Source organism: Podarcis pityusensis, assembly GCF_964106645.2.
Source record: "Podarcis pityusensis genome assembly, chromosome: 15".
Lineage (NCBI taxonomy): Eukaryota > Metazoa > Chordata > Lepidosauria > Squamata > Lacertidae > Podarcis > Podarcis pityusensis.
In genome coordinates, this window is record NC_138040.1 from 38,114,877 (window position 1) to 38,137,634 (window position 22,758).

Genomic DNA, 22,758 nt, shown 5'->3' on the forward strand with positions numbered 1-22,758 from the left:
CCTGGGCAAGATAAAGCAACTCACAAATTCAACAAATAAACAAATTACCTTCACTACATTTGCACAGGAAGGGCTTCTCCTCCTTGCAGCTGGCATCGCTGAGAAGCCCCGTTGATGAGTCAAACCACACACAGTCCTTCAGGCCCCCATCAGCCATATCATCCTTCAGGTACCTTTCCCCACACACAAAAGCAAAAGGAAGAGGGTTGTTTGTGCTCCAGGGCTCAGGTGGGGGGGGGGGTCACAAGAGCTCCCTCCAAAAGGAATTTTGCAAATGCTCTCAACTAGGATGCCAGCACTCCAGGGCATATAAATTCAATTCATCATCAGAGGTATTGCCACATCTCATATTTCCTGATTCAAAATGCAATGCTTTCCTCGAATATGAGATGAACACCATTACCCTCCCAACTAATTCTTCCATGGCTCAGATTCTCATCTGAGCTAGGGCAGTGTTCACTTTCTTCCCTCCTTCCCCTAAGCCCCTAAGCCACAGTCCTATGTTCCTTCCAGCCCCATTGTTCATTGGTTGCTACACTGATGGTGGCAGCAGGCAGAAGGGAGGGAGAAAGAAAGACAGACAGACAGAAGGGATGCAGGGTGGCTATACAGCACACCAGGTACAAGGAGGAATGGAAAATGCAGTTTTCCCAGCCACTGATGTCAGGAAGCTCTGATGGATAAGGGAGGAGGCCCAAGGGAGTTGGGTTGGGATTGGATCCCATCGCATATGCCCAGTCAGGGGCTGCAATGCCAACTGGGTCATTTTGGATTAAGCTGAGCTATTTTCTATTACAAAATAATGACATTGTTGAGGGGATATCTGAGCTGATCTACTTCAAGCTTGGTGGGGCATGACCTTCCCCAGCACCCTTCGCCCACAGGGCACTCATATCAAGGGGGAAAGGGCCCTGGAGGAGCCACCCGGGTGCTCACTGTGCCATCTGCTCGTTGAGGGGCTCCTGTGTTGTCCACCGGAAGACGGATTCCTCCTTCAGGTCATTCAAGCCCGTCCAGAAGGAGCCTCCAAAGTTTGAGCGGACCCAGTCCTGGAACAAATATGGCAACCACAACCTCAGGGTGGGTGGAAAGAAGGCAACCATCCCATGATGCCTCAGTTGACCTTTCACCTGCCTCCCTGCATGGAGAGGGGTGGGGGAGTCAGGCACGTACAGGGTGGCACAGGGTTCTCCAGAAAGGTCAATATCAAGGAAGGAGAGGGCTCCGGCTTCCCTAGGGCAAGCACCACTTGGCCCCTGGTTGCAGGCTGAGGGGAGGACCAGTGAGGGAGCCGTCTTCTGAAAACTGCAGCCCAACTCCATGGGCTACATGCCATCAGAGGTCATCATGAGGGACCCTGTGCCTCTGGAGAGATGCTGGTGCGGAAAAGCCATACCTTCTCTTGCAGAGAGGTCAGGTGCAGCAGTTCTGTATTCTTGAATCTCCGGCAGGCATGCAGGGCCTCTTGCCACCCGCTGGCCAAGGAGGGGTCCCAGAAGTAGCAGCTGCCATTCCAGTGGCTCCACCCAGGCTCTGTCGGACAGGAACTCCGGGGTGCTGAGGAGGAGGCAGGGGGATTTTATCCAGAATGAGGCCCAAGCCGCTTTCCCTGATTATGACCATAGTCCATCATTCCCAAAGTCCATTCAGTGGAGCAGAGGCTCTCTGGCCAAGAGAGCCAGGTGAGAGCATTGGGACCTGATGACACTGTCCCCTTCCAAAGTCCTGCCAAGCACTTACCCAATGGCCCCTCGCACACCCACGGCTTGAGCTCGGAGCAGGAGGATGCAGCCACCTGCCCCTCTCCCTGCAGCCCAATCTCCAGGCAGCCCCCGGTAGCAAGCTGTGTGTCCGCCAACCTAGCGAGGGAAGCAAAAATGGGTCACACGTGGCTGGGACCACCAACTTCTCGACAAGGAATGGCAGGTGCCAAGGAAGCCAAAGTCACATGCCAGACAGAGAAGGAAGGACAATGGGGACCTGGATTGAGGTGCTAAGCCTTGCAAGCTGGGGGTGCAGTTCTGACAATGTGGTGGCAGGAGATGCAGGGAGATGATCACTGTCCCTCCCCAGTCTCCCTAGACAAAGACGCGCCTTCAGAAGGGTTGGACTAGATGTCCCTTGGGGTCCCTTCCAACGCTATGATTCTGTCAGGTTTGCTGGAGTTCTGGGTAAGTTGGCCACCAGAGGACCAATGTATCAAGGAATCTCCTCTGTCAGTGGTGAAGCACCTGCTCTGCCTGTAGAACAGGGCCGGGTCCTCCATGAGGCAGACTGAGGTAGCTGCCTCAGGTGACAGAATCCAAGGGGCCCCTCCATGGGTGTGAATCCCACCACCACCACTGTCTCCACTGAAGCAGTAGCAGCTTCCAGGGTGATCTTGCAAGAACAGCACGTGATCTCATGGGATGCTCGCAAGACCTTGACAGAACCCAGAAGCCATAGCCACACACCCCAGTAATTGGGGACAGCATGGGTAGCACCTTCATGCTTTGCCTCAGGCAGCGAAACAGGACAGGCCACGCCGGCTGGAGGTCCTGGGTTCAATCCTTGGCCCAGCATAGAGGGAGTCTTTCCTGTCAATGCTGGTCTGGTTGCCCATGTGTGCTTGAAGGCAGCCACCTGCCCCCAAAACACTCACCAGGGAGAAGAGAGGTTGGCTGCTCCGCCCTCTGCCCATGTCCATGTCCCGTCTCTATCAACATCATTCAGCCCCGTCCAGCTGTTCTTCTGCACCATGGCTGCTATCCAGGCCTGGAGGGGGAGAACATTCAGCTCTCTGGCGGCAGCAATGTGCTTCATAGCTTCATATATTGAAACAAAATGTTTGTAGGTATAAACACCTATAAAGAGTTAGAACAGCCTCCCAAAAGTGGGAAACGTTCTCCCGCCCAGTGATCTGAGGGTTGGTTGCCAGGAACATTGTCCTTCAGCCGTCAAATGCCTGGCAAACAGGAATGCTTGGAAATTTCCTCCTAAAAGTCAGTAGTGAGGAGGGCACTCCACAAAATGGGAGCCACCACTGAAAAGGCCCTGTAGTAACATCCCTGAATAGGCTTCACCTACTGATTTTGCAGAGTCCAAGATGGTTGGCAATGGGGAAGGTGCATGGGCCCAAGTCATTTAGGGCTTCATATACTGGCCTTGAACTGGGCCACGCAAGCTTACTGGCAGCTACCCCACAGTGAAGCATGGAGCGCCAGCCATGCCACCTGGGAGCATGACTAGCTCCCAACCTGCCTTTTCCTTGGCACTGCTGAGGGTCAGGAGGCCCACGTCTTTTCCATATGTCTGGCAGGCGGCTTTTGCCCCCTGCCAGTTCTTGCTGCTGTGCTCCTCCACGTAATAGCAGTGACCATCCCAGAACCACCAGCCAGGAGCATGTGGACATCTCGAGCTCACCAAACCTGGAAAACAACCATAGGCAGGGCAGTAGTAGCTTCGCAACGTGACCCTGACTCTAACCTGCCAGCCTGCCTGTTCTCTGTGAAGTTGTAGCGCTGCCTCTTGACGATGTTGTTATTTCCAATGATGTATTGTTTTGTTTTTCTATGTTGACTTTCCCTTTTATCACAAAGCCACTTGGCTTATTTTATTAACAGAAAAGATGAGCGTAAATGATTAAGCTAAAGAAATGCGTCCAACAGTGGGAGTTCATGGAGCAAAAAAAGGCCTGCCTTGTACTTATTTATTTCATTAAAAAAAGATACACTGCTTTTTTTTTAAAAAAAGCCACACACCTCAAAGTGGCTTACCCAAAAATAAAACAGTAACATCAAGAAAATTAACAATAATACTTTTAAACATACAGAAGTTAAAGTACTAAAACAGACAGAAATTCACATCCACTTTCCAAACACCTGGCTAGGGTTGCCTAAACAAGGATGTTTTTAGCAGGTGCTGAAAAGAGTACAGTGAAGGTGCCTGCTTGATCTCAATAGGCAGTGAGTTCCAAAGTGTAGGTGCTTGGTGGAGTATGTGGAGATGGCTAAACTTTGATGGGAGGAGTAAGGAACCAGGAAGAAAGAAATTTAACTAAGACTGGGAGAAATTTACTGAGTATTTTTTTAAAAAATTGTAAACAACTTAAAACATTAGCAAGGTTAATGTAAAATGAGCAGTAAAGATAACTCAAGGAAATTATTAGAGAAAATAAATAATAAGGTATTAGTTTGGATACGCAGAAGTAAAGATAAAATGAAAGAAACCACAGATGAGAGGGGGAGGGGAGGTCAATTTGATGTTATTTTTGGTTTTGCTATAGAATTTGTATGTTTTGTTGCCAAATTGTACACACCCCCACACACCGCTATAACAAAGTGTATCTGTGGCACCTGTAGCAATGCCAATTATGCCAAGTCGGTCATGACTGGACCTAATGGTCAGGGGTCCCTTTACCTTTACCTTTTAAGCAGTTGATAGGCACATGTAATCACACAATCTCGTAGGTAAACTGGTCCCAAGTTGCCATGGGCTTTATATGCAAATGGCAACACCTTGAACTCGGTGCAGGAGCAAATCAGCAACCAGGGCAGATCTCTGAGTGCAGGTGTCATATGCCAACAAGGCCTCACTCAGTCATGCCGCAGCATTTTTATGTCACTCATATTCCGCCCCGCCCCCCAAACTTACCATGAAGGCACGAGGGGGTGAAGCGACGGACGCAGCGCAGGTGGCGCCCATCGCATTGGCCCGTCAGGGGGTTGTAGGTCGATGTGCTCAAGCACGGAGAGCAGCGCCGCCGGCACCCATCCCCACAGAAGCTGGGGGAGCAGGCTGCAAGGACAGAGAGTTGTCGGTTAAGGCAGTGAGCTACCTGGAGACACCAGCCCCTCTGACTGGCCTTACGATACTCTGGATGTCTGCTGGAGGCCCTGCAGAAGTCACTGGAGGTGTCAGGGGTCAGATCCTGCAGCCTTGAAGCTCAGCCTTTGAACCTGGCGGCACAGGCACACACCAACACACAGGAGGAATGGCCAGCCTCAATAAGGAAGCCTCTCTCAGCACTGGACTAGGGAGGAAAGTCTCAGTACTGGCCAGGTGGGGTTAGGGCCGCCTTCGTGCCTTGTGTGATGTGTTTGGCCACCAGGTCTTTGGTCCTCTCCAGCAAATCTTAAGCTTTTATTGACACCAGAGTGGGATCTCTCTTTCAAGTCAGCCTCTGAAGACCATCAGAGAAGGGCTGCTTCTCTCTCCCCTCCCTGCCCCTTTCCCCTTGTGTGTGTCTGTTGTGATTTTTAGATTGTAAGCCTGCAGGGACTGCCTTGTTTTAACTGGAAGCCTCTTAGGCTGAAATAAATAAGCAGTAAATAATAAAATTGCCTCCCAGTCCTCATTGGGGGCTCCCTGGAAGCATCTGACTGGCCACTCTTGGAAACAGGGCACAGGCAGAGGCAGAATGGGAGACATCGCCTGTCTTCTCATGCAGCTGAACCTGCAAACATTCCTCAGCCCAGGTAGGATGGGTCAAAGGGCAGTAAGCCAGGCATGAATTTATCCTGGGAGAGGCTCCTGAAATCCATTGACAAAGGGGCTTCTAATCCACACAAGCTCAGACTGCCATACACTGGGTTGGCCTTTAACCTGCCACCACAAGACACATTTAAAGCACCTTGCTGGGCTGTGCAGTGTTCAGGGGCATCCCTGAAATGGAGGGAGGAAGGTGTTCCAGCCCCCGATCTACCAACCCACTACTATTCCCCCTTCCCAACCTCCTCCCTGTCCTCCTGCATCTCAAATGCAGCAGAAGCAGCCACTCACCTGCCTTCACGTAGAGGATGGCGCCCGAGCCAGGGCTGTCCACCAACACCGTCCCTGCCACCAGGTAATAGGCCCCGCTAAGACTCAGCAGCCCCGTGCAGCCCTCCTTCCGCAGGTAGCAGGCGTCCTTGGCTTCCTGCAGCGACGCTCGCCTCTGCTGGGGGGCCGAGCCCTGCTGAGGAAGGAGCAGCTTCTCCCTGAAAGATGGCAGGTCCACATCTGTGTGGGGATGCCATGAAGCGGGAGAAATAAAGTGAAAGCTCTTCCTGGCAACGTACAGAACAAGGCGACTTAAGGCACATTTCCTCCACCCGAAAACTGGGAACTGTAGTTTACCCCTCACAGAGCTAGAACCCCCCAGCACCTTTAACAACATGCAGTTCCCAGCGTACATTGGATAATATGCTTTAAATATAAGGTGTGTATGCAGCCTGGAACTCAGCTCCCGAGGGCATCCCCTGAAGTGTGACAAAGGGCAAAAGACCCCTAACATTCCCCACCTCTCCGCTATAAGAATACGTTGGCATTAAGCCCCTCAGTGCATCAAAGGAGATGACAGATTGAGTGGGGATTTAGGTGCCAGGCAAAAATGTTCCTCCTTAACCAGGCCTTTGGCTGACTGACATCCAAAGCCCTTTTAAAATGTATTGGGGAGCCAGTGGGATTATTGGGTTGCTCTTGTTTTTATTATGTATATTGTGATTTTATGTTGAGAACTGCCCTGAGACCTGCAGTATACAAATTTAATAAATTCTCATCATCATATTTTCTCCCCAGAGAATACTCCCACCTTCAGGTCGCTGGCAAGCCCAACGGAAGCTGCCTGGCTCTGAGTCTCTTCTTTCACCACCAGCAAAGCCAGCCCTGGCCTGAAAAAAAGAAAGAAAGGGGAGAGATGGGGCAGCTTAGCCTGTGGGGCAGTCAGATGTTGCTGGGCTCCCATCATCACCCCCTTGATCCCTGGCCAGGTTGGTTGGGGCAAGACTAGGGGAGGTTGCGGGAGAGATCAGGCATGTCAGGTTCAAAGTACTTTGCCTGTCCCAGGATCAGTGCTTTTTTTCTGGTGGGACACAATGGTACACAAAGCCATAACCTTTTTGGAGGGGAGGAGGAGGAAGGGCTCTTGGACCCCTCAGAGCATCACGCCTCCTTTCCCAAGGAGGCAGGAGGCTGTGACAGGATTCTGGAGCCCTGCTGCCTCCTTCCCAAAGCCGGGCAGACCCCCTTAGAGCATTGGGCCTTCTTCCCTAAGCTGGGCAAATGCTTCCTGGGCTTGGGGAAGGAGATGTGAGCCCAGGTCCTGGCAAAATGTTGGACAGTGTTACCCCTGTGGTAAAAATAGGCATGCATAATGCAGCAAGTTATTTATAATGCATCTCTATATACCAAGATAGAGACGCGGGTGGCGCTGTGGGTTAAACCACAGAGCCTAGGACTTGCTGATCAGAAGGTCGGCGGTTCGAATTCCCGCGACGGGGTGAGCTCCTGTCGCTCAGTCCCTGCTCCTGCCAACCTAGCAGTTCGAAAGCACGTCAAAATGCAAGTAGATAAATAGGTACCACTCTGGCAGGGAGGTAAATGGCGTTTCCGTGTGCTGCTCTGGTTCGCCAGAAGCGGCTTAGTCATGCTGGTCACATGACCCGGAAGCTGTATGTCAGCTCCCTTGGCCAATAATGAGCGCCACAACCCCAGAGTCGGCCACGACTGGACCTAACGGTCAGGGGTCCCTTTACCTTTACTATATACCAAGGTCTCAATGAAGTTCCAGTAAATCATGTATTTGTTTTACATGTATTTGTTTTTCCTGGCCCTGAGGAAATTTTGCACCCAGGGCAATTACCCAGAGTACCGGCACCTTTTTCCTAGAAAGAAAGCACTACCCAGGACCCCTTCCCGCAGCCCATCTCCAGGAGGTTGGCATAGCACACCCATTCCATGGCTACTGGGGTCCCTCTCAACTCTAGTCAAGTCAAATTATGGTGGTTCCAATGTGAGAAGTTCACCAGAACCTACCTCCTCCCCCACCCCCAGCCTCCAGCAGGGACCCCATCTCACCTTGACCTTCCGCACGGTAGCACCCAGGTACCTCTGGCAAGCAGAGGCTGCTTCGTCCTGCCTGCTGTAGCGCTCCAAGGACACGCAGGCTCCATGCTCAAACACCCAGTCGTCCAGGGGCAGGCACTTCAGAGAGGCATACGCCGCTAGGGAAAGGGGTTTGGCCATTACTAGCTGACCGCGGTGCCAGGGGGTTACTCGGCAACCACACACCCTTGGGCACCAAGTAACTGCAGGGTGCCCCCTGGCTCCTGGCACTCAGGAGCAGGGTTTTTAAGTCAGAAGGCATGATGCTTCCTGGCAAGCTGCTCTGAGCCCGGCCTTGGCTGGGGAGGGCGGGGTATAAATAAAAAAAATTATTATTATTCTGGAAGAGCTACAAGCTTGAAGGCAGCTGCAATTCCATTTGCACTGGGGCAAGGGAGCAAACAGGTGGCAAGGGAGGTTATGGGGGGGGGAGCAGCAGAAGGTCTGAAGGGCTCCATGGTGCCAAACGAGGACACCAGCCCTCCTTCCTCTCAGGGCTCCAGGGCTGGCGGTTGGAGCCAGTGCCACGACTGGTTTAAGTTTCTCCAAATGTGACCTTTTTTTTGCATGGGATTGAGGGTGGCTGCATTAGGGACGGCTCGGAGGAGAGCCCCATTAGCCCACTGCTTTGAGATGCACATACCGGCTGCCTCCCTGTAGCGCAGGAATCCATCGCAGAGGCCCGTCAGCGGGTTGCAGCTCAGGCCTGGCTCACACCGGGGGCACATCGACTGGCAGTCCTGGCCAGAGAAGCCGGGCCGGCAGCTCGTCTTGACATGCACGGCAGCAGCCAAACTGGCGTCAGGGTCTTCCAGGGCCACAAGGCGTGTCCCCCTGGCAAGGCGGTGGCCCCCTGCGGAGCTGACCACGGCATCACACCCCGTGCCCAAGGCAGAGCACTGCCGCTTGGCAGCCTCCAGCGAAGGGAAGCTCAGGTCCAAGGAGGGTGCACTATAGAAGGACTTCTCAGGGAAGGTCATGTAGGAGCCTGAGGGGAGGGGAGAATCATAGAATTGTGGGGTTGGAAGGGACCATGAGGGCTCCTTACGGGGTCCTCGCCGCGGGATCACATTCATCCAGTGCTTTACCAACTGCACTGGCTCCCGGTGGAGTACAGGGTCAGGTTTAAGGTGCTGGTTTTGACCTTTAAAGCCCTATGCAGCCTAGGACCCACGTACCTACGGGTCCGCCTCTCCTGGTATGCCCCACGGAGTACCTTAAGGTCCACAAATGACAACACTTTGGAGGTCCCGAGCCTCAAGGAGGTTAGATTGGTTTCAACTAGGGCCAAGGACTTTTCAGCACTGGCCCCGACATGGTGGAACACTCTGTCACAAGAGACTAGGGCCCTACGGGACTTGACATCTTTCCACAGGGCCTGCAAGACAGAGCTGTTCCGCCTGGCCTTTGGTTTGGACTCAGTCCGACTCTTATGTTTCCCTCCCCTTATGGTCTTGATTTATCGGCTATTCTAAAATGAGGCTGCATTTTAAATTGCATTTTAACCTGTATTTTTTTTTTTTTTAAATCCCTCTCTCTTTCCCCTATTATGTTTTTACTGTGATTTTATTGGTGTTAGCCGCCCTGAGCCTGGCTCTGGCTGGGGAGGGCAGGGTATAAATAAAAAATGTTGTTGTTGTTGTTATTTAGTCGAACCCCCTGCAATTCAGGAATGCCCCATAAATACCAAAATGAAAACTCAGCCTGGATAGCTCAGCTGGTTAGAGTGTGGTGCTGCTAATGCCAAGGTTGCAGGTTCGATCTCTGTATGGGACAGCTGTGTTGCAGGGGGTTGGACTGGATGACCTTCGGGGTCCCTTCCAACTCTAGGATTCTATGAAATGAAAAATGTCTGCAGCCCAAAGCAGCTCTGCTTACCACTCTGGTGGGAGGCCTGGCATATCCAGCGGTGAGGCCTGTGGCACGGCTCGGCCTTCAGGAAGCCGGAGCTCAGGGCCAGCATGCAGGTTTCTATGTCCGAGGGACCCTGTGGGAGAACAAAGCTGGCCCCAAAGAGAATGAGAGAGGGTGAGGGAAGCCAGAGATGGCGTCTGGCAGGCCTGCTGACTTGTGCCCTTTTGAGGTACTCACTTTTACATCTCGTCCCCTTGGCTTGACTTCAGTCCCATGTTTCTCAGACAACTTTCTTGGCAATCAAAGCAAGTTGTTCAAGACTTGCGATTGCTAGATCCAGGCAAAATAAGCTTGGTGAATGAAACAGCTCCTCTGAACGCTTATCTATCAGACCTTCAGGACCTGAACAGCTCCTTAGGAGACCTCAAACTCATTTGATAATTTTTGGGGAGGCTGAGACTTTTCAACATACAATACAATGAAAAAAAGTAACTAAATAAAAATAGAACTCCTTTGATAGTTGCTTAAGATAAACTAACTTGCTCCCAGCTGCAGCCTTTCCCCATACCTTCCCCCACATGCAATATGGTGGCAATGATAGTGTCCTACCTTACTCGGTTCTTGCACAGATGGCAAGATGACTTTGCAGCAAGCATGTTCAATCTCTGCACTATAGCTGCTTCTATTATTTATTGACTGATTATTCAGAAGTGGTTCTTATTAAGTTCCGTGAGATGCACTTCTAAGCAGGTGTGCACAGGATTGCCATCTTAATAGACAAATAGCCCCAATCCACCCATCCCGCCCCACAGTCTCTTTCTCAGGGGTTCTTACTTACCGTTGCAAGGCTTTGTTGAAGGGTGCCCCATCGGCCCAATGCCACAAGCCTCTGCCACCGTGAAGCCCAGTCCAGACACTCACCTCCAGCTCTTTCTGCAGCCAGACCTGTGGAGGAACACAGAAGGTCATTCTCCTTCGCCAGTCACACAGTGGGTTATCTTGCCGGTCAGCACACCCCAAAGGATGCAAACTGTGCAAGCCCACCAGAGACAGCAGGGTGGAGAGGTCTGAGTGCCAAGGAGATCCTTTTTTTAAAAAAAATAGTATTTATTAAAGTTTTAAGTTTACAAAAAGACAAAAGAAGAAACACCAAATTGAACAATAACAAAACCAACACATCACAATAAAAAACAGAAAAATAGAGACAATTAAAAACAAAGGGGAAAAAAACAAAAACAAATCGAACCTTCCCATAACTTATCTTTCATTTGCTTGTTTCCCTGACCTCCTCACACATCCCTTTTTTGTATTCTAAGTCAATTATCCATTTCAACAAATCCTTTCCCTCTCTTCAAAATTTTTATCCTGAAAATTTATCTTGATCTTGATATTAGTTTACTTTCCCTCTTTTCACCAATTAACAGTCTATTTTTCTTAAATCTTTGATACATTTTTGCTAAAATCACCTAGATTCATTCCAACATCATTCTAACATTCATTAATTTTACAATGTTTCTGTAAATAGTCTTTAAATTTCTTCCAATCTTCCTCCACCGACTCTTCTCCCTGGTCTCGGATTCTGCCAGTCATCTCCGCCAGTTCCATATAGTCTATCACCTTCATCTGCCATTCTTCCAGAGTGGGTAGATCTTGTGTCTTTCAATACTTTGCAATAAGTATTCTTGCTGCTGTTGTGGCGTACATAAAGAAAGTTCTATCCTTCTTTGGCACCAATTGGCCAACCATGCCCAGGAGAAAGGCCTCTGGTTTCTTCAGAAAGGTATATTTAAATACCTTTTTCATTTCATTGTAGATCATCTCCCAGAAAGCCTTAATCCTTGGGCATGTCCACCAAAGGTGAAAGAACGTACCTTCCGTCTCTTTACATTTCCAGCATTTATTATCGGGCAAGTGATAAATTTTCGCAAGCTTGACTGGTGTCATGTACCACCTGTATATCATTTTCATTATATTCTCTCTTAAGGCATTACATGCCGTGAACTTCATACCTGTGGTCCATAACTTTTCCCAGTCAGCCATCATAATGTTCTGTCCGACATCTTGTGCCCATTTAATCATAACAGATTTTACCGTTTCATCCTGAGTATTCCATTTCAACAGCAAATTATACATTCTTGACAAATTCTTAGTTTTGGAATCTAACAGTTCTGTTTCCAATTTTGATTTTTCCAAGGAGATCCTGAGTGCCAAGGAGATCCTGGGAGGAGCGCAAAGAGCCTAGACTGGGAAGCCTAGCGCCATTACCTATGTAGGGCCAGCTCTATCATGAGGCAGAGTGATCAGTGTTAGAAACTCAACTGATCTAGACCTAATTTACAGTCGCCGCAGTGGCACCATATTTCCCCCCAGTGGGATTTATTGTTATTATTGTCATTATTATTATTCATTTCATTTATATATGACTTTATATTTTAAATGAAATCTCAAAGTAGTTGACAACACATTTAAACATCCAATCAAACAATCCAGAATGAAACCAATTCAAGCAAATGTTATCGTGTTTATTATTAACATAAAAATGAGATTACAAATTTATTTTATATCCTACGTAAATACTTTTAGCTGGCCAGCCCTTGCTGAGTAGGGGCCCCATTTTTTTTTCTTCCCTGGGGCCCAAATGACTCTTGGCAGCCCTGGGTGCCATTTCATATACTTCCTGCGCTCAGACCAGAGAAACTGCTCACCAGATCTTGTGGGCTGCTCAGCGTGGCCAGGCTCCCACCGTGGAACCTCTGGCAGAACTTCAGGGCCTGGCTCCACTCAAGGGCCGCATCCAAGACAAGGAAGAGGCATTTGTCCTTCCTGGATCTCCAGGCCCTGGACTGGGGGCAGTACACATCTGCAGGAGGAAATGGCAAAGAGCATGATGTGCACACCGTTGGAGAAAAACAAATACATTTTCTTCTCACTGAATTTCTAGCTAATACAGTACATGTGTTACTTTAAACCATACAAGGCACTGTTTGTCTAACAATCTAGTCAGCACTTGCTTGTAGCCTCTGTTTACTCTGCCCCTTAACCCTGAGCTATTTTGTTTTTATTCTGTCCTGACAAAATGTCTTTCTCTCTCTCATCTCCGCCCAACCTATAAATAGTTCTTGCATGAATAAAGCCTTTGAACTCCAGAAACTGTAAGTGATTACGCCAATCTAATTCACACAACCTGCAAAATCTGCTAACAAACACATCAGGCTTCCTTTTGCACACACACCAGCTGGGCTCATCACAGCTCACCCCTCCCCACAGCAAAATGAAGCAGTCCAAACTGTTGGCTGTGTGAGATGGGCCCCAATGAAGCACCAGGTGTTGTGTCAGTCATTCTGCCTCACCCAAGCCTCCTACCATGCAGGGTTGTGGTGAAGATAAAATGTGAAAGGGGAGGGAGGAGTCTCCTGCCCTGAGCTCCTTGGAGGAAGGGAGGGGCAAGTATACTTTTTAAAGAACACACCCCGATCCAGCACAAAGTACATTGCCTGTGGGGTGCACTTCCCCAGGTAGAGCTTGGTGTGAATAACTCCTTGAAACACGCAGAACCCCAAGTGCAGATTCTGCAGCCGCTGGTCCGGTAAGAGGCGAAAGGAGCTCTTGGTGTCCGTGGAACAGTCTGAACTGCTCAACAAGGAGACTCCGTCTGGTGCCACCTGCACAGAGAACAGGGGAGAAGCCTGCATGAATCACAGAATCAGAGAGTTGGAAGGGACCCATTGGATCATCTAGTCCAACCCCCTGCAATGCAGGAATATGAACCTATACGGGGATCAAACCCATAATCTTGGCATTATTAGCATCACACTTTTAACATCTGAGCTAACCGGACAGGAAGGAACACAATGGACAGAATAATTGTCACACACAGAAGGAATAAGGATATAGTTTGAGTGCTTCACCTACAGATTTGTAAATCATTTAATGTGTCAAGATGAACGGATGCCGTTAATATTGCAGTTGTTGTATAAGGGAGTGTTATTTTGAATGGAATGGAATTGAGATCAATAAGATTTTGGAACACAGAAACAAAGTAAATCATCAAACCATCAATTCTAGTATGCGGAAGGCCACCTAAATTATATAATTTGGCATCTGAATGACTGGGGTTAGAAACTGTATTATAACTTGGCATTGTTATAATGAGGCTACCATTGGATTATTGTAACTGAAAACTAATTATTGAAGGGGGAAAACCCACAAACAACTGAGCTCATCGGCAAGCTGGCACAAGAACTCACACAGAGATACCCCACAGGAATTAGAGCTCCTTTCTTTGTAATAATAATTTAGTAATAATTTTATTATTTTTACACCGCCCATCAGGTTGGGTTGTCCCAGCTACTCTGGGCAACTTCCAACAGAATATAAAAACACAGCAAAACAATCAAACATTTAAAAACTGCCTTGAGATGTCACTCTGAAACTACAGACTTAAATCTATTTAACTCTCATGACTCCTAAGCAAGTAGTTTTTCTGTGAAAGGGACAAGGAACACCTAGAAAGAATAGCAGCACTCACACAAAAATGCAATTTCTAGAGCTGGGAAATGCAGGGCAGTGGATGCTCTTCCAAGCTGGCTTCAAACCGGCAGTGCTGGTGGCTGCATGTGTGCCATATCCATGACGCTCATCTCCTTCCTTTAAAAAATCTTGGGAACTGTAGTTCAGCCCTCACAAAGCTACAATTCCCAGACCCTTTTGGAACGGGAGGTGTTTTAAATGAAGTATGGTGGGGATACAGCCGGTGTGAGGGGAAGAGAGACTGCCTTTGCCACTGAGGCTACCTGCCACCAAGTCAAACGGTTGGTCAGCGAGGAAGTCTGCACCAAAATTTTTAAAACATTGTGTTCCATTTAAAACAACAACAACAACACCACTGACCTTTTATGTATATCTGTGCAGTGAGTCTTCACCTTTCCAAAAATAACATTGTGGGCTGATTAATATTCTGCAGCCTTTTAAATGTGTTTTAAAGGCTGTTTTTGTTTTATTTGTTTTGTTTTGTTTCTGTTCAAACGATTAATTTGTGCTTTTATCCTGTTCTTTAATCTTTTGAACTGCCCTGAGATCTTCGGATGAAGCAGGGTATATCAATGTAATTAATTAATTGTTGGTTTTTTGAAATGCCTTGGTGATAGGTAGATGCATGAGCAACACCCCAGGACTTAGCCAAGAGGCCCGCACTAGCATCAGGGTGAGGAATGTCCTGCTGCCCCGTCCGTCTCCCCAGGTTCATGCTGGAAAATAAGCAGAAGAGCCAGTGCGGTTCCCCCCCCCCCCCGCCCAAAGGTACATAGAATCATAGAATGTGGAGCTAGAAGGTACCACATGGGTCATCTACAGTGGTACCTTGGTTGTCGAACTTAATCCGTTCTGGAAGTCTGTTCAACTCCTGAAACCGTTTGAAAACCAAGGCGCGGCTTCCGATTGGCTGCAGGAGCTTCCTGCACTCAAGCGGAAGCCGCAGAAGCCGCGTCAGACATTTGGCTTCCAAAAAATGTTCGCAAACTGGAACACTTACTTCCGGGTTTGCAGCATTTGGGAGCCGATTTGTTCAACAACTAAGCCGTTTGAGAACCAAGGTACCACTGTATTCCAATGCTCTGTTATGCAAGATTATTTGGCCCAACATGGGGCTCAAAACCATGACCCTGAACTATCCCAGAGCAGGTTGTTTTGAAGCACTATCTTGCATTTCTTTCCCAAAAGCATTTGGGGTGTTGGCAAAGGCCCCCGACCCCTGCTTGTCTTCCTATTCATTTTTCTCAGGAGCGGAGGGGAAATAAATGTGTGTGTGTGTGAGAGAGAGAGAGAACCAATCAGCTCCTAAAAAGAAGCTTGTATAAATTTAAGCTGCTTTAAGGGGTGTGAATCGAAAGCAGTCTGGGTGACCCTTTATTGCCTACAACATATTGCTTTGTTGGAATGATTCAGTGATGTGAAAACAGAGACTCTGTGTGTGTTCTACTGTGACTTAAGAAAAATTTAGAACATAAATAAAAGAACATAAATAACATAAATAAAAACTGGAAAAGGAGTTGCTGTGATCTAGCAACTGCTTCAAATTAACCAATATCATAAAAATGCTTTCACCCTGTAGATTTGAGAGACTGGAGAGAGACGACTGAGATTAAAAGCAGTCAAAGAATGCAAATAAATAAATAAATAAATAAATAAATAAATAGGGGCTATTCTTCCTGCACCCCTCATTCCGCCATTACCAAAGAGTTTATCCCCTGACGTCATTTAGGAGAGGGAGTGCCAGTTCCATTTACCTGAAGACAGGAAGGAGGGCCTGCGATGTTGCGGAGTCGACCATTTGGCTGCAGCCCCCAGAAAGCACATTTGAGGCGCTGGTCCAGCGCAAGCTCAGTATAGACCAGGGACTGCTCTGGATCGGTGCACAGGGCTGACTGCTTGCCTCTGAGCCGAAGGAACCCAAACCACACGAAGACAGTGCCTGTGGTGAATCACAGAATCATAGAGTTGGAAGGGACCCCGAGGGTCATCTAGCCCAACCCCCTGCAATGTAGGAATCTCAATTCAAGCATCCAACCTCTGCTTAAAAACATTCAAGGAAGGAGAGTCTACCATCTTCAGATGAAGTCCATTCCACTGTTGAGCACTCCTTATGACAGAATGCTTAGTCGGGATCTCCTTTCTTGTAACTTATAGCCATTGCTTTGAGCCCTACCCTTCAGAGTGGGAGAAAACAAAGCTTGCTCCACCTTCCATGTGACTGCCCTTGAGATATTTGAAGATAGCTTTCATATCTCCTGTCAATTCGGAGCCCATGTCTCACAGGAGCTAAAAGCTGCTGCCCACAACCCAAGATGAAGGTCACATGGTGACATCACACAGTCCCCTTAGTAGCCCAAGCTGCTGCCTGCCCTCACCCCCCCTTTGTTCCTGGGCTTCATCCAGTGTTTTAAATTCGCCAGGCGCCAGGCACGTTTTGTGACTGGCACAGGTCCAGTTGCGACCACGTGGCAATCTCTGGATGGCAGGTTGGCAACTACCTCTCCATCTGGCTGGCCCTTCTTTCTTAAGCAGGTAGGTAAACGTAAAGGTAAAGATACCCTGACAGTTAGGTCCCGTCGTGGACGACTCTGGGGTTGTGCGCTCATCTCGCTCTATAGGCAAAGGGAGCTGGCGTTTGTCCGCAGACAGTTTTTCTGGGTCATGTGGCCAGCATGACTAAGCCACCTCTGGCGAAACCAGAGCAGCGCACAGAAACGCCGTTTACCTTCCTGCTGGAGTGGTACCTATTTATCTACTTGAACTTTGATGTGCTTTCGAATTGCTAGGTGGGCAGAAGCTGGAACCAAACAACAGGAGCTCACCCTGTCGCAGGGATTCGAACCGCCAACCTTCTGATCGGCAAGCCCTAGGCTCGGTGGTTTAGACCACAGCGCCACCCGCGTCCCAAGCAGGTAGGTAGAAGAGCTTATTTATTGCATTTATAGCCCACCTTTTCCTCCAAGGACTCCATGGTTCACTCCCTCCTCAGTCATTGCCTACAACAACCCTGTGAGGTAGGTTAAGAGGCTGCGACTGACTCCAAGGTTACTCAATGAGCTTCATGGCTGGCTGGCTGGGGATCTGAACCCTGTTTTCCCAAGGTCCTGTTTTGACACTCTAACCACTACAGCACACTGGCTTCATAGATTTACATCTGCTATGGAGCAGCTCTTTTAATTAAGTTGGTCGACAAGTATGGGGAAAGCTAAATGTCACTGAAAGGTTCTGAAATATTTCCCTAGGTGCTTGAATTTGTTTTATTCTGAATTGTTTGATGGGATGTTTTAATGTGTTGTCAACCGCTTTGAGATTTTTCCTTTAAAATATAAAGCGGTATAGAAATGATAGCAACGAAAACAAAAACAATATTCATTGGGGGGGGGAGTTGGTGCCTAGGCATTCCATTGCGGCGACTGTAACTTAGGTTTAAGGTGCCATTTGGCGATTAGCTTATATATCTGGCTGCACCAGCCCACTTACCACTTACCTGGGTCTTGGCTTGCAGTGCTGATTTGCACAGAGGAAGGCTTCTTTGCTACCAGTGTGCTCCAGCTCACCACGTTCCCAGGGAACTTCCACCGAGTCCTTGAGGCTGCCAGCTGCTTTATGGAAATCTCGGGCAAGGCTCGGTCCCACAGGTTGACTTCACTCAGGTCTCCCACAAAGAGGCTGGTCCCTACAATGCAGCCCCAACATGCAGGGATGTGGTAAGAGCCCCTTATTGCCCAGAGAGGAGGACCAGTGATGTGGGGGCATGGAGGTGAGAAATGGAGGGGCTACGGCTTTCCCCCAAGTCTTCGTTATGGGCCCAGCCTTTGAGGGGGGATCTTTTGATCTACGCTTCCCCAGTGGTGGCAGCAGCCTGCAGTTGGAAGATGCCATTCGCCACTACCTTAACAACTTCGCCATCGGGCTGTGGGTTCAAGGTCAACCTGCTGCTGCTGCCACCAGCTCCCGCAAGATGTGCCTGGTCAGCTATGCGCTGAAGTGGAGGCAGCCAGAGTTTGCCCTCTTCCTCCTCTCCCCCTCGGGGCTGGAGTTCCACATCAAGGGGTAAGCAGGAGGTCCCTCCACTTGCAATGATGGTTTTAAATGATGCTCTCTTCCCAGATTTTGGTCTTGGATGTGGTTTTGAGGTTTTATGACATTTTATATGGGGTTTCTGTACTACAGCCACAGGGCAAGCCTACAGCCTCTGAGCAAAGGAGGGACTTACCTCTGCTGCCCACTTCCAGCTGTCCAATTATCAGCTTCCCCCCAAGGGAGAGCCCCTTCCTCAGGAAGCTGCTACTCTCAGCGAAGTGGGGCTCCCAGAGAAATCCATCCACGAAGACCTTGAAGGACGGGTAGCCAGGAGCGCTGGAGACCGAGACGGCCACATGGTGCCAGGATCCATCCAGAAGGGAGCCCAGAAGGGAGCCGCTGAACATCACTGACCTGCAAAGAGAAACCAGGAAGAAGTGATAGAATCATAGGAGTGGAATGGACAGCAAGGGTCAGCTAGTCCAACCCTCTGCAGTGCAGGAATATTTTGCCCATTATGGGGCTCAAACCCACAACCCTAAGATTAAGAGTCTCATGCTCTAACAACTGAGCTATCTGGGTTCTCCTTTTAATAATAATAATAATAATAATAATAATAATAATAATAATTTTTATTTATACCCCACCCTCCCCAGCCAAGGCCGGGCTCAGAGCGGCTTACATGCAATAATAAAAACAAGTTGAATGATTACAACTTAAAAACAAAATTAAAATACAGCATTAAAATACTGAAACATTAAAATATTAAAACGTAGCCTCATCGCAGGAGGAGAAGGAAAAGAAAAAAGAAAGAGAGGGAGGGAATCAAATTGGCTCCAAGCCAAAGGCCAGGCGGAACAACTCTGTCTTACAGGCCCTGCAGAAAGAAATCAGATCCTGCAGGGCCCTGGTCTCATGAGGCAGAGCGTTCCACCAGACCGGAGCCAGTGTTGAAAAGGCCCTGGCTCTGGTTGAAGCCAATCTAACTTCCTTAGGGCCTGGGGCCACTAGGGTGTTGCTGTTTATGGACCTTGAGGCTTTCCATGGGGCATACCGGGAGAGGTGGTCCCGTAGGTACGAGGGTCCTAGGCCGTGAAGGGCTTTAAAGGTCAAAAGCAGCACCTTAAATCTGACCCTGTACTCCACCGGGAGCCAGTGCAGATGGAAAAGCACTGGGTGAATATGCTCCCATGTCAGAGACCCCGTGAGGAGCCTCGCTGCAGCATTCTGCACCCGCTGGAGTTTCTGGGACAGCTTCAAGGGCAGCCCCGCGTAGAGCGAATTACAGTAGTCAAGCCTGGAGATGACCGTCGCATGGATCACTGTGGATCACTTTTACCTTTCCATGCTCAGGCTGGGATGTGTGCAGATAAATCAGCAAATGCATTTCAAAGAATACATTTCATGCCAGCTTCCTGGCTTGTTCAGATCACATCGTTTATAGTCATGAGGTCAAAAATTATAATTTTGGAATTGCTGTAAATTGCTTGATAGGTGGCTCGTTGATGAAACTCTCCTTAACTGAGGCCACATCCACATCAAGCACAATTAAAGCACACGACTCCCTCCCACACCCAAAGAATACAGGGAACTGGGATAATAGAATCATAGAGTTGGAAGGGACCATGAGGGTCATCTAGTCCAACCCCTTGCAGTGCAAAAATCTTTTTCCCAATGTGGGGCTCAAACCTACGACCTTGAGATTAAGGGTCGCATGCTCTGCCAGCTGAGCTATCCCCCTCACATAATGAACATTTGGAGTACAAAGAAACTTAGTGGCTTCCTGGCAACTGGGATGGTGAGAGGGCTGCGCCACCAGCTCGAAACATTTTGGTGCCCAAGTTAGAGCGGCAGCAAAGGACATAGAATCATATAATTGTGGAGATATGTAATATATAGCATTATACACACACAGTATAGAAACCACGTATAAAATGTCATAAAACCTCAAAACCACATCCAAGACCAAAAGCTGGGAGGGAAGCATCATTTAAAACCATCATTGCCAGTGGAGGGACCTCCTGCTTACCCCTTGATGTGGAACTCCAGCCCAGAGGGGGAGAGGAGGAAGAGGGCAAACTCTGGCTGCCTCCACTTCAGCGCATAGCTGACCAGGCACATCTTGCGGGAGCTGGTGGCAGCAGCAGCAGGTTGACTTCGAACCCACAGCCCGATGGTGAAGTTGTTGAGGTAGCGGCGTATGGCATCTTCCAGCTGCAGGCTGCTGCCACTGCTGGGGAAGTGTAGGTCAAAAGAAAGGCGATACTCTGGAAGGGAAGGCAAAGAGGTCAGCCTCTGAACTTACCCAACAATGTGAGCACCCTCCTTTGCAGATTCTCTGGGAAAGCACAAAAAGCCTTTGTAGCCTTTTCCTGCCCTTCTTCAGCTATTCCTGGAAACAATCAGTGGTGGACTTGGAGGGAATTGAGAGGGTGGGCTGCAGGTCAGTCACACTTTGAGACTGGCACAGGTCCAATTGCGACTGCGTCAAGATCTCTGGGCACCAGGTTGGTGATCTCCACCTGACTCTCCAGCTTTCTTATGCAAGCAAGTTAGCAGAAAGGCTTATTTATTTCATTTATCTCCCACCTTTTTCTCCAAGGAGTCCATAGTTCACCCCCCCCCCCAGTCAATCCCTACAACGAGCCTGCAAGGTAGGCTAAGAGGCTGCGGCTGACTCCAAGGTCACCCAGTGAGCTTCATGACTGAGTGGGGAGTTGAACTCTGATCTCCCAGGTCCAAAACCTGACACTCTAACCACTACACCATGATTGGTTGTACTGCCCCCCCCCCCTTGATGGAGGTGATGGTGTCTGTGCATGGAAAATGGTGTCTGTGCATGCAAAAAAAGAGAAAGAAAAAGCTGGCAGTCTTGCAACATGCAAAGGAAAGGTTGCACTGCTTGCAGATTTCTGACTATCATGCTCAGCTAGCAGATATATGTCAAGGAGAGAACCTGACAGTGCAGAAACTTCATTGGCCTCTGTTGACATGAATTCCAAGGAAACCAGGTGGAAGCGGCTTGCTGCAGGGACCCCCCCCATGTCTCTTTACAGAAACATCAATGTTTGCCCACCTTCTGCTGGTTCAAAAGCAAGGGGGACTCTTCTTTGTGTGTCCCCCCCCAAAAAATCCACCCCAACCTACCTAGAGATGCGTTGGCCACGGTTGCTCCTATTATCCTCAAGGAGCCGAGGTTTGCAAAGGGAATGTCTTGGGCGCTGGAGAGACGGAAATGCTCCTGGTGGTCCAAGAAGCTTGCGAGGCCGTCAGGGTAAGTGAAGAGGCTCCATGTGCTGAACAGCCCAGGCGAAAAGGGCACCCCAGAAAAGTTCTTGCGCTCCAGGGAGCCGCCGAGATCTGTGGTGACACTGCCACGCACGTGGGTGGCATTGGACTCCAGGCTTAGTCGGAAATGAGTGGCATCGGCATGGAGGCCAGCCAAGGACAGGGTGCAGGAAGAATGACCAGGGAAAGAGAAGGTGACATCAGCTGTGGAATGCGGACCTATCCCTCCAGGGAGGGGAAAGTACACAGGCTCCGGCGGACCACAAAAATCTGGCAACAGAGATGGGAGCAAATTAGGCCCAGGGAAGGGAAGGCGGAGGAGCCTGCTGTTATTGGTGGAGCTCGACTCAAGGACTCCCAACACTCATTTCATTCAGAGCCTGTGAGAGGAAGCCTCGGAGGACTCCATCCCACAAGAAGCCCACCCGCCTTTTGGATCAGCCCCCTAGCACTCAGCCACTGCCTCTCCCCCCACCCCCTGCCGAGGCAGTGGGAGGGGCAGTGACCTACAAAAATTCACATGTGGAATCTGAGGTTCCCAAACTTGTCCCAGAAACCAAATTCTTTTATCTTTCAGAAGGATTTTATGCAGTTACGAAACGAAATGCCGATTCTGAAATCAAAATGAGCATGCCTTTTTTGAATTGCCTCTTGTAAACCACCCTGAGATCTTGATGAAGGGTGGCATATAATTTATATAAGGGTGACATAATTTAAATAATTATAATTATAATTATAATTCAAGGGGATGAAAGCTATCCCCCTACATAAGGGCTTTCCTCCAAGATTTCCCATAAAAGCCTTTGGAAAGGGATTTTGTCTCAAACTGTCAGCTCAGTCCTTCACAGGTTTGTTGCCAGCCCTTTGCATAGCCTGTTCCTCTAGTCTTTCTACCTAATTTATCAGGAATTTGCTAATTAGGGGTTTGCAATTCCTTGGATCTCAGAGTGGCTGGAGCAGAGTACAATTAATAACATTGTTACTGTTACCGTTACCATTATCGTTACCGTTATGTTTATCGTTATCGTTAATCGATATCATACTGTTACGGTTATGGTTATGGTTACAGTTCTGGTTACCGTTACCGATATCGTTATCGCTATCATTATTATCAGCTGCTTTCCTTGAGATGATGTCCAGCATTTCAGATGAAAATCCAACAGTTTCACACCTGAGTGGTGCTTTTATACTGCAAATTGCTTTGTGATTTTAGCTCCCCTT

The 22,758-nt window shown here is 48.9% G+C and overlaps 1 protein-coding gene across 1 annotated transcript in view; it reads right to left on the reverse strand.

Annotated features, from left to right (window-relative positions):
* Window positions 1–22,758, reverse strand: part of LOC308463728 (uncharacterized protein) — a 38,565-nt gene that overhangs the window by 6,886 nt on the left and 8,921 nt on the right. Inside the window, exons 10-29 of the mRNA XM_080982317.1 lie at window positions 21,397–21,807; window positions 20,279–20,516; window positions 18,443–18,663; window positions 17,714–17,902; window positions 15,981–16,165; window positions 13,166–13,358; window positions 12,402–12,556; window positions 10,535–10,641; window positions 9,721–9,845; window positions 8,486–8,830; window positions 7,816–7,961; window positions 6,551–6,629; window positions 5,761–5,979; window positions 4,633–4,776; window positions 3,241–3,407; window positions 2,642–2,754; window positions 1,741–1,859; window positions 1,397–1,557; window positions 937–1,049; window positions 49–173 (exon numbers count right to left, since the gene is read on the reverse strand). Of these exons, the coding sequence (XP_080838443.1) occupies window positions 49–173; window positions 937–1,049; window positions 1,397–1,557; window positions 1,741–1,859; window positions 2,642–2,754; window positions 3,241–3,407; window positions 4,633–4,776; window positions 5,761–5,979; window positions 6,551–6,629; window positions 7,816–7,961; window positions 8,486–8,830; window positions 9,721–9,845; window positions 10,535–10,641; window positions 12,402–12,556; window positions 13,166–13,358; window positions 15,981–16,165; window positions 17,714–17,902; window positions 18,443–18,663; window positions 20,279–20,516; window positions 21,397–21,807 (3,555 nt within the window). The remainder of the gene's footprint in view (window positions 1–48; window positions 174–936; window positions 1,050–1,396; window positions 1,558–1,740; window positions 1,860–2,641; window positions 2,755–3,240; window positions 3,408–4,632; window positions 4,777–5,760; window positions 5,980–6,550; window positions 6,630–7,815; window positions 7,962–8,485; window positions 8,831–9,720; window positions 9,846–10,534; window positions 10,642–12,401; window positions 12,557–13,165; window positions 13,359–15,980; window positions 16,166–17,713; window positions 17,903–18,442; window positions 18,664–20,278; window positions 20,517–21,396; window positions 21,808–22,758) is intronic.